Raw genomic sequence first — 12131 nt, forward strand, 5'->3', positions numbered from 1 at the left:
AAGAAAACAAATTATAACAGTGGCCCTTTATCTGTAGTTCCATTTTCCAGTTTTAGTTACCTAAGTCAACTAAAGTCCCAAAACATCACATGGAAAATTCCAGAAATACTAAGTTCTGGATTGCACTTGGTTTCAATAGTATAATAAAAACATGTTCTGTCTTATGCCATTCCACCTGAGATACAAGTCATTCCTTTGTCCAGCACATTCACACCAGACACACTACCTGCTGCTAGTTTAGAGATTGGTTGTCATCTCGGTTACTAGACTGATTGCTGTCACAATAATGTAGTGACAGTGTTCCAGGACCCTCAAATAACAGCCCGATGCTGTCTCCATGCTTTCGTCATCACCCCACTTCATCACATCACTCAGGTACCGGATCATCATACATCATCACAAGAACAGCGGTGAGTACAGTATAAGGAGGAATTTTAAGAGAGATGACATTCACATTATAATTGCTTTTATTATTTTATTATCAATCGCTGTGACTAATTTATGAGGTAAATTTTATCATGAGTGTGTAACCATATGACACAATACTGTAGGGCCTGGCATGATCTACAGTTTCAGGCATCCACTGGGGGTCATGGAAGGTACCTCAGGGGGACAAGAGCAGAAACTAAGTATAACAAATATGACAATTATTAACCCATGTACAACAAGGTGCACCTCTATGTGTATAATCTGTAGGTAAACCAGTTGGGTCTATTAAATGCCACTCACAGTAAGGGCTTACTAGGAAGCACTAAAAGAACCAAGAAAGAGCACTTCCTTTGGAAGTTATATTACACAGCTGCTCCCACCGGATGGGGAGGGTAAGCAAAGGCAGAGATTTTCACAGTATGCTCCCCACAGCACTACTTATGGTAGACTATTAATGGAGCAGAAGAAAGAGAACAAAAACAGACCTTTGTAAAGCATGCTCTGCCCAGACAACAGCATGGCTGCTCTGGGCTAGTAGTTTCTCAGGACAGTAGGTGTTGTAGGGATAAAATACCTCTCCTCACCAAAAAAGTCTAAGGCCTAGCAAGCTTGGGGAATGGAAGAAGACAACATTTCTTTCAACTGTGGGGTTCCTGAGGGCTCTTAAAGAGTATCATGTATGGCTACTGGGTGGAAGGTAGGGTGGGCAAGACTTACAGCACAGATCTCCTACATTTCTGGAACTATCAACCACCTGAGACTAATAATTATCACTTCTCTCCCAAACCCCTCCAGCAGCTACCCACTGCTTACTTTTCCCATCATGCCCCACCCCCAAATAGTACATTCTTCCTATATTTAAATCATGGGCCCCTTATACTTCTGTCCCATCCTATTATGATCAGAATAAAATCTAAGTTCTTGCCTAGGCCAAAAATGCCCTATGTGATGGGTCTCCTGCTCACTCCTTCATGCTCACGTCTACTGGAAGCACCAGCTCAGAGGCTTTCCTTCAGCTCCTCATGTACTTCAAGCTTGTCTATACCTTAAGCTCTTGACACCACCTTGCCCTCCAGCTGGGATGCTTTGAATAGATCACTACCTGATAATTTGTTTTTAATTCTTTTCATTCCTACACTAGAGTGCTTATTCCATGAAAGCACAGCTTTGCTTTCCTTGTTCATAATCAAAACTTCTAGTACCTAATATAGTGGAGCAAGATTTTAATATGCATGCATTGAATAAATGAAGAGATAAATGAAATAACTGGGGACATAAATAATCCAAACAGAAGCTGGCTTGCAGGGCACAGTACTCTGGCTTCCCTGCTTCCCTGGAGATGCTCCTTCCCAGTCTCCTTTGCAGGTTCCACCCTCTTGAATCTCTTGAATCCCTAGGTGGTACCGTTCTTCAGTAACTCAGTAATCAAGATGTTGAATTCCAAACGAAGGGAGTGTTGAGGGAGCAAGGAAGTTAAAATGGTTTTAGAGCCTCTTTACAAGGAACTAAACTGGTTTATAAACTCAAGGTCTATTCATCAATAGACTACCAGATCAAATTAATATGCCACCGTCTGTGCCATAGGACCAGTACCTTACACCACTCTCCAGTCAACTATTATATCAAACTGCTTCTGCCAGTGGCTGCTTCAAATTTAAGAAACAATGTGGGCTTTAAATACAGCCTTGTGGGGCTGGGGAGATGGCTCCGAGTTAAAAGTATAGATTGCTCTTGCAAGAGACTCAAGTTCAGTTCCTAGCACCCACACCAGGCGGCTCACGAGCACCTGTGTCTCCAGCACCAGGGACACAGACACACACACACACACACACACACACACACACACACACACACACACACACAGCATTTACAGATAGCCTTATACGTAGTAATGGAGTTAACTCCAGAATAAGCGGCTTCAGAGCAGTAGAGAAGCAAAGGTTAAGAGCGAGGGTAAGAGCAGCTCTCACTTCACACTTTGCAGTGAGTGCCGAGCCATGCTTTAAGAACTGCTAACATCACACCAGCAAATGCATCCTCATACCAGCAAATGCATCCTCACACCAGCAAATGCATCCTCACACCAGCAAATGCATCCTCACACCAGCAAATGCACCCTCACACCAGCAAATGCATCCTCACACCAGCAAATGCATCCTCACACCAGCAAATGCACCCTCTCACCTTCTTCGTAGACATCATCATGATACTCTGTTTGCTCGCATGTCCCCAGATCTACTGCATGTCGCCACAGCCTTCCAGGTAAATCTGCATTTCTGGCAGAATATGTATTTGAAATGGCAAATTCTGAAGCTTTCTCCACTCTCTTCAAAATAACAGGAAAAGAAAGAAAGAAAGAAAGAAATCCATCAGATGATAATAACCTGTTCATGGCTACAGAATTCCAGAAGCTGCTTTTCTAACAACTAGTACAATTCTTTAATTTTCCCATTCTGGTTGGAATGCTAGGCAATTTTAGTTTTGTATGGAATGTCGAATTAATCGCAGCAGCTCATCCAGTTCTAGCCAGCATTCCCAGTGTTTGTAAGAATGTTGTTTAGGCTTAGCTAAGTGGAAAACAGGGTTGATTTGAGGTGCTGGCACACAGGCCTAACGACCTGAGCTTCATCCCCACACCCCACAAGGTGGCAGGAGAGAACTGACCTCCACACATGTGCCACCGCATGTGTATACCTACACGCATACATGTACATCTGCCTACACACACACACACACACACTAAATAAAATGAATATTTATTTTATTAGCATGTATTAATTGTCAAAAATAGTGGCTTCATTATGACACATTTATACATATGTAACATGCTTTGATCACATCCTATTACCTCTTTTGTCCCCCTTTGGGTAATTTTTGTTTAAGGCATAGGCAATGGGATCCTGAACCCTGAATACTTAATTTGGAACAAACATCTGATATCAATTTCTGTGCCACTGGGACTTGTAAGTAAACAGGAACCACAGGCTCACTCCTCAAATTACTACAGCTAACAGGGGCCACCACTGTGTATTAGGCAAACCACAGGTTCAATACAATTGACACAGACAGCCACCACTGTGGTCACCTGGACTGTTTTAACTCAACCAGAGTTTAAGAAGAACATGACCAAATTCATGGGATCGGGAAAGGAATGACGGAGCTGAGCAGAGCATCTTGGACTTTGGACAGAGTAGGACACATTTTACTTCACAGGCGAACCCCTGCGTCTGTGTCCCCAGGAACCTGCATTCTCTTGTCCTTACTGAGCGCTCACTCTTCAGACTAGCCCTGACGAACGGCAACTCATGAGTTAGTTCTTCAGGTGAAAACTCTGGAGTCTCCATGACCCAAAGTCGGCCTCTCTGCCTCTCCCTCCCTCCTTCCCTCCTCCCTTTCTCTTCCTTGCTCGTTCTCTCCCCTTCCTTCCCCCCTCCTCATACACATTTTGACTCTATTTTCAAAATATATTCATAAACTGACCCCTTCACATCATCTCCACAGCTGGTACCTCAGCCCAAGGGATGACAGTTTCCTAACGGCTTTTCGGCAACAGCCTTTACAGCAGCAAGTGGTCGCTTTCAGTGGAAGCCATATCACAAAACACCTAAGTATTCCCTTAGAACTAAGGTAAGTCCTTACAGTGTGCTTCAAGGTCCTGAGCCCCTAACCCTTTGTGAGCTAGCTCTCCGTCTCCCCAGCTCACTTTGTGTCAACCACACCGACCCCTTTGTATGTCCATTCTCAAATACTATTCTCCAGGGGTGTTGCCGCATCAAGGCCTCAGTAATGACAAGCCCTGTCTGCACACCTCCCTCACCAATACCAAGATCACTCCAGGATCTGCTCAGGCACCTTCCCAGCAGGTCTTCTCTACAACCCTGTAACCTCCTCCTCTTGATTCTCGTCTCTCTCTCCTCTGACTCTGTATCTTTTATCATTTTACAATACACCTTCTCTATTTTAGCCTCCAGATAGAACATCAGCAGAAATTGTCCTCTTTTTCACATGAAGCCCTAGCAATCAGATTCTTGCTAGGACTCGGTCAGTGCCCAAGAAACATTTGGTAAAGGAAGAAGTAACTTAGAGATTTACTCAAAGATGCTGCACTACCGTGCTTACAGCATTCCTGACCTAGTTTGGAAATGACCTTGCCTCTTGCCCTTGGTGGAAAGCTTGGTAATATCTTTGCAAAAACTTGCCATAGGGTAAGTTGCCTGTGTTAGGTTTCGGATGTCAGCAGAAGAGTAAAGTTTCAAAGTCAAGGATAAAATCTGGACATAGGAGGGGCTGAAGGTGGGAACAGGAGTGGTATAAGATAGAAAAACAAAACCCGATCCCCTCAGAGCTGAGTTAGAGACACCAGGTCACTGTACAGAGACTGTTCCCGCTGATCCCCTCAGAGTCGAGTTAGAGACATCAGGTCACTGTACAGAGACTGTTCCCGCTGATCCCCTCAGAGTCGAGTTAGAGACACCAGGTCACTGTACAGAGACTGTTCCCGCTGATCCCCTCAGAGTCGAGTTAGAGACACCAGGTCACTGTACAGAGACTGTTCCCGCTGTTCCCCTCAGAGTTGAGTTAGAGACACCAGGTCACTGTACAGAGACTGTTCCCGCTGTTCCCCTCAGAGTTGAGTTAGAGACACCAGGTCATTCTACAGAGACTGTTCCCCATGCTGTTTCTCCGAGTCCATGGCTATCTGGATGTATGTTATGGCACAAACTGGTGAGTGCATTAATCATGATTCCGTTGGCATAGGTCTACCCTTTAGGTTCCTGAGTTCTAAGAAAAATGACTTTATAAATATTGCGTGTGCTTGTGTATATACATGTGCAAAAAAACACAGATAAAGTTATCAACTTTAATTTTTAAGCTAACATAAAAGACAAAGAAACAAGAGATTTACAGACTTGATTTAACTCTTTAGACTATGAATACAAGAGATAACCACATGATGTGTCATTTCTTTGAAAATTTCCATAGGTTTAAAAAACTTTCTATCACATACATTTATTTAATTTTTATTTATGTGTATGGATGGATGTCAAAGGATAACTTGCAGAGCAGTTCTCTCCTCCCACAATTGGGTCCCAGGAATCAAACCCCGGTGGTTAAGGCTAGGTGGCAAGTGCCTTTGCCCCACGGGCCATCTCTCCAGCCCTTGGACAGGTTCTTAATAGAAGATGGTAGAGAGCTCAGGAAGTATAAGAAAAACTAGTTCTGATACTAGGTAAAGGGTCTGGAAATGACAACTGAATGAAAAGAAACCTTTGTTCAGTTCTAACAAAGCAAGTGTTTAAAATACCCACTAGACAACACTAAGGATTAGAATAATGTTTTGAGGACCTTGTCTTCAAATATTATCTCCCCCCCAGAATGAATTCATAAGAGCTAAGAGGGGTCTAGTCTACATTTCAGTAACTTGTATCCATTTATCATCTTGTTCTTTCATTAAGTCTGGGTGGGAGACTAGCTCTGTTCCCAGCAACCTAGTGAACATTACAGGAAAACAAACGTAAATGTTTCATTCTTAGAAAGTTCAAGTTTTTGCTTTTGGTTCCACACGCCATCTGCATAGTAAGCCATTCAAGAGCGGTTCTAAAGTAAGACAGAGTGATTTAAAAATAAGCTCTGTGTGTGTGTGTGTGTGTGTGTGTGTGTGTGTGTGTGTGTTTATGTGAGTGTGTATGTACCTGTGTGTGTAGGACAGAGGACAACCTTGGGTATTGTTCTTCCTTTACTGGCTTGGAGCCACCAATGAGGCTATGCTGGATGGCCAGAGGTTCCCTGGGGTCCACCTGTCTCTGCTTCCCCAGCTGGAATTACAAGGCCAGCATGCCTGGCCTTTTATATGGATTCTGGCAATCCAACTCAGGTTCTCATGCTTACAAGACACACGCTTTAACGACTGAGCCATCTCTCCAGCCCTAAAAAGAAGCTTATTAGTAACTATGTTCCACGAAAGCTCCTTTACAAAATACTATTTCAGATATTCCTATAGCCTTGTGCATATTCTTCATATCCCACAGATCATCACAGATGGCGGAAATGGAGGCCACAACATGACCCTTCATTTCCTTAAGATTAGATGATTCAAACAGGAGTTTAACACATCCTCATGTATGTATGTTTTATATATAGTTTTGAAAGTGTCAACTCTGTTAAAAGTCACTCTTTATAAAAATCAAGTATTTGACATTTTATTAATAAATGTGTGTAACATAATTCTAAGGGAAACTATTCAGGGATGGGGTTAGGTTGCTGAAGTGGGTGTGGGGCATCTAAAGCTGAATTGTATGGAGAGGATCTAGATCAGGTCTCAGAGATGACAGATATCCCAGGCTGGGGCACCAGCAGGAACAAAGGAGAAAGACCTGGGGGGAGAGGAGGCATGCAGAGTGTCACAATACGGGCTGTTTCAGATAAACTGATATAGTCTGACTGACAGAGGACCTGAGATGCCCACCTGGAAGAGACAGTTTCATCCAGCAGCACACAGAACCCATGTTTAGAAAGCTCAATCAAGCAGGAGGAGGTACTGGAGAAAGATGAGTCAGACAGGATAAAGATGAATTGCAAACCATGGAGTACAGCATTTAGTGCTGGCCACGCACCTGCCTGATTCTAAGTGACTTTTCCATCTCTGTGGATGCTCGTCAGCATCTCAGGCTCAAGGTCTGCTGGACCTTCTGCTTTCCCACAATTCTACTTTAGCAACCCACCTCACCTGCACCATGCTGTACAGGATGTTTCATTACTTGAACCAAATCCTGCTAACCACCTCTCCACCATCATCATTCCATTTCCATGTTTCATTCCTCTTCTCCCACAACACTGAAGTTGGACCCAATCACGTCTTTTAGTCATTGGAAGCCATTCTCTCCTCCATATCTGTAAGACTTTGAAAGAGTGTACCTTCTCTTCCTTCCTACTCATGTGGATATTCAGCTACTGTCTTATTCCCAAATCCCCGTCCCTTTACTTTTGCAGTGATAATCCCACCCTTGGATCCATTTAATCTACCAATTTTCTTTGTACCATAAAAATTATGGTTACTTACTTCAGCTAAATCCATGACACAACTGAGCAACCTTCCTTTTCTGTTCTCAAGAGAGGCCTTTCTCTACCTTCATCATCCTCCCCCTGAACAAAGTCTCACTGGTTTTGAAAGGGTAGGCCACTCCAGTGGATTTAGAAGTTTTAGGAGAAAAGACGGCAACTATGCAGGGTATATCCAGAGTTATTATGGAATAAAATCAGAAAGAAAAAAAGGCAGAGAACAGAGAGGTAACAGGAGAAGCAAGAGAAAACAGTCCAATGGACTTAGATAATGGAATCGAGGGTGTCTAAAATACAGATGCCAAAGCTATCAAATTAAACTGGAGACGTTTGATGGATATCAGAAGATGACTGGATTTGGTGAGGAAGTCATTTCTAGTAACAGTTTCTGTGAAATGGAAAGTGAAATAAATGGACTCTGTGTGTGTGTGTGTGTGTGTGTGTGTGTGTGTGTGTGTGTGTGTTACAGAAACAGAAAGTAAGCAATAATAATTATGACAAGAGAGAATAATGAAAGTATAAAAGCCAAGAGTCTATACTATATATATTGGTAGATATCAGATAAGAAAATAAAATCATTCTATAATCAGAAAAGACTGCAGGGTCATATAAGAACTTATTGATTTTTCAAGATGGGAAATTTGAAGGCAGGATAGAGAAAAAGCCAGCACAGAAGATTTAGAGGAATGATGAACCTCTGAGTCCAGCTTGCTGACAGCTGTATGAAGGAGGAAAATCATAGAAACAAGACAAAATGGAATTGTATCCTTGAGTTCTCATTAAATCTCCCCCTCTGAAAGAGGCGGTAAGTAAGTGAGTGATTAAGTCCTGCAGGAACTCAATACTGGGACTCTGGACACTAACATGCAAGCTAGGTTTACTAGAGGTTAAGTGATCTTCCAGGGGCTGGCATTCACAATGTGATCTCTTTCAGCATTCTTTTGAGATAGGGCTCCTGCAGTGGCCAGGAAGTCTTCTCTAGCCCCATCTACATTAATGCCTCCCCCCATATACTTCCCTTATACCTCTAATTCTCTTATCAGCTTTAGGAGGGTATTTATGCTCCACTGGGATATAAACTCTGGCCCGTGTCTCATTTTAGCTCTGGTACTCAACATACTGAGCTTGTATTTGGTAGGCACTTAACAAATGACAGCAAAATGAATAAATAGCTAAAGAAAATATTACAGTTAGCCTGGGATCTATCTGGCCTGGTGCCCACAATGCCTGTCAACTTAGATATAACATCTGTTCAAAATACTATCAAATAGAATATTCTCTCAGGAAAATACCACATGATTTTGAACTACGTGCTATACAAATAAACTGATTACAATGGATTCCTAAGTTGACACTCAGAGGTACACCCCTGAAGTGTTTGAAAGGCACTTTCAATTCAAATGGTACCTAAATAAACATTTCATGACTTGAAGAGATCATAGGTCAGGAAGTCATTTGTAACGACAGTTTCTATCGGGGTTATCTAACCCAACTCCCTCCCAATGGATGTTCAAATATATTCTTTATTAGTTGAACATTAAGTGAAAATTTAGAGTTTACTCCAGTTCTCCCAGGGTTGGAATACATGCCTCTTTATGAAAACTCTCATTCCATTTTTGGATTGTTCTAGACAGAGAATTCTGGTGATAGCCATGTAGCTTTTGCCAATGGGTCCCCATACTAAAGTAACTACAGAATAGTCTTCCCTGTGTCTGAAGAAGGCTACAACATTCTCTCCCAATTCCTCTCTTTCCTTTGGCCTCTTTATGTGATACCCGTGCCAGATGAAAGGCATATCTATCCACGTGTTTTCTCATCATTTGTATTTAAGATCTCTCATGAAAACCAATAGAATAATAAAAGATGTTAAAAAGTATAAAACAGAGGTAACATATATAATCATGAGAATAACAACAGTCACGCACATGCACATTGGAGATCTGTCAGTATGTCTGATTCTCACAGCTCTTTCTACCCTGATTTTGAAAAGCCTTACCTTAATCCAGTGCCCCACATTGTCAGGATCAAATGCAGACTGTAGAAAAGAGATACGAAGTATCAATGCATAGCAATCGCTTTATCAACATTACTATTTTAAGCAGTCTTTCCCACTGAGGCATATAGAAAGATATCATTTATCCTTTCTTCCGAACTTCTCATTGGCAAGTTCAGCACTAACTAGCAATGAAAGCTCACTAAACCACAGTAGAAGAAACAGGAAGCCTTGTCTGGGACACCCTTATTACTTCTTGTCTAGCCCACCCTGAGACTGGAATGTAACTGATCAGCAGTCTAGGCATCAGTACTTTTTTTTTTTTTAAAGTTCTCCAGGGCTAAGAGTCAATGTACAGAAATACTAGATGTAATACGTCTCGTGAAACCCATACTAACACTGGTGACTTCACCTCTCTCTGTAATTTTCTGCTTAAAGACTGTTCTGGTCTTTTCTTTCCTGTTTGCAGAAGTAGCCAGGTGCCTTCCTGTCCTTCTTATACCTGAGATAATGTTCGGTCCAACAAGAGTTGGGGGGTATAGGACAGAATTATATTATTCAAGTTCTACTGTTGCACCAAGCATATAATGAAGAAAATTAATCTCTACCCAGATGAGATATTAATCTGAAACGAGAAATCAGACCTCAAGGAGCCTCCTCTCTATTCCCTGTGACTCCCAGAAGTTGACAGAACTCTAACAATCATTGAGCAAACAGGGGTATTTGCTTTGGAGAAAAATTCAGGTCTTTAAAAATAAAAATGATGGGACAGCAAACTAACTGGCACATGGAAGTTGGTGGGAAAGGCATAATATTCTCCTTCACTTACCTAACACCTCACCTTCAGCTCACCTTACACACAATTAATGCAGCTGTTCTGCTGAATAACGTTGCCGCTGCAACAAAGAAAGAGCTGATCCTATTCAAACAGTTGAATTGCAAGGCACTCTTGTGTTTTTACTTTCTTTATCCTCTAGACAGTAATAATGAGCGCTATCAGCAAAAAAAAGAGAAAAAGAAAAAATCCCTCTTTTTGTAGTTCTAAGTTGTCCCAAATTTTTTACCTTTCATCATCAAATCTATCTATATTCATAGGCTATTTTGGGCCCCATCTATTATGCAACTGATACTTTGCAATTGCAGCAACCTCAGTTTCCACTCTAATGCTCTAGCCTATGCCCTCTAGTATCAGGAGCATGATTTCAGTAAGTGGAATGTGCCCCGTGTCCAGAATTTCTATATTTAGGATAACCCACAAGAGTGATTGCCTGGGGCCCCCACAAAAGCCACACATCTGGAGGACTACCGAGGGGTGAAAACAGCTGGTGATGCTGCTCTGAGCTGAAAGTTGAATCCTCTGTTGTTTTTTTTTTAATACTCTCATTTACATTTAAAGTATTTATTTTTGTGACTGTTAAAGAGGTATTCTGGAAGGCACACTTGGTAGGCTGTGACTTTGCACATGTCACTTTTGTATGTTCCTAGTTTAAAACAGCATTGTGCGTTTCTTTTTTTTCTTTTCTTTTTCTTTTTTTCCCCATGCTTCAGGAGCTAGTGCACAGAAGAGGTAACAGATAAAGGAAGTATCTATCTTTGAATGCTGGTGGAATTTAGAAATAACCATAAAGATAAAGTACTGAGATATAACAACTTGGGACTTCTGGGTTTATTTTCACTATCTGATGTAAAATTGGAAAGGGGGATGTAAAATTGGAAAGGGGGATGTAAAATTAGAAAGGGGGGGCATGTAAGAGATACTAGCAGAGAATTTAATGTGATTTTTTTTTTCCTTTCAAAGATCCCTTACCTAAGATTTGAAAGGGGGGAGGGGGCGGAGAAATATGCGGAAAGTATCCTAAAATTGGTGTAAGTGGTAAGGATTAGGGGCAAATTGCCCTCACCCTAATGGGCACCAGTAGACCTCTCCGCTTAGATGGGAACAATCTTTACAGGTTACTGCCCACCAGAGTTGTGAGTACACAGACCCTAAGTCTCCTAGAACCACGCCTTTCAGGGCTGTGCTGGCTCTAGGGCAGTAAAGGCCAGGTAAGGATGCCCCCGGGGGAAGAGTGAGGAAGCGCAGGGCGGGAAGCGGCTGGCTTCACGACTGTATGGCGCCTGGGGCTGGCCCAGGTGCCTCAAAACTTCCGATTGGGATCACCTTGGGATTCAGCTTCCTTGAGATCCGTTTCCAGCGACTCAGCTCCGTCCTCTTCTTTGAGGACCTTTCCTGGGACGCCAGCAGCATTTTTCCAGGCTCAGGCCTAGACTTCGGCCACAACAGTGACAATTGCTCCTCCTCCCAGGCAGCATTCGGGTGGTGCTGGGAGTTGTGGTTCCACCACCTACCAGTTAGACAGGGGTCGGACATTCCGGAACTACTCCTCCCAGGAGGCATTGCGCAGGCAGCTCGCATTGCCCAGTTACCATGGCATCGGTGGGGCTCGCCGGGCTCGCTTTAGCAGGGCCTTTGCCTATGTCTGGCGCCTGGTGATGACGCAGGACCTCCTGATTGGCTCTGCAGCGGAGGCGGTGGTTCAGTGGGCCGCGAGTTCTGCGAGCGGAACACGTGTTATCTTCTGCAAGGAGTTTAAGGGTCCTGGCGGTTCGGAGTGTTGTAATCTGCGGGTGAGTGTCTCTTTTCCTTGAT

General features: G+C 42.8%; 1 protein-coding gene across 1 annotated transcript in view; it reads right to left on the reverse strand.

Moving 5' to 3' along the window:
- The window catches only part of Ccdc191 (coiled-coil domain containing 191), a 66204-nt gene extending 54262 nt beyond the window's left edge, over window positions 1-11942 (reverse strand). Inside the window, exons 1-3 of the mRNA XM_059277635.1 lie at window positions 11643-11942; window positions 9485-9523; window positions 2614-2755 (exon numbers count right to left, since the gene is read on the reverse strand). Coding sequence (XP_059133618.1) covers window positions 2614-2755; window positions 9485-9523; window positions 11643-11897 — 436 coding nt within the window. The 5' untranslated portion in view covers window positions 11898-11942. The remainder of the gene's footprint in view (window positions 1-2613; window positions 2756-9484; window positions 9524-11642) is intronic.
- Between the last annotated feature and the right edge of the window lie 189 nt (window positions 11943-12131).

The sequence above is a fragment of the Peromyscus eremicus genome, chromosome 12, assembly GCF_949786415.1.
Source record: "Peromyscus eremicus chromosome 12, PerEre_H2_v1, whole genome shotgun sequence".
In the NCBI taxonomy this organism is placed as follows: domain Eukaryota; kingdom Metazoa; phylum Chordata; class Mammalia; order Rodentia; family Cricetidae; genus Peromyscus; species Peromyscus eremicus.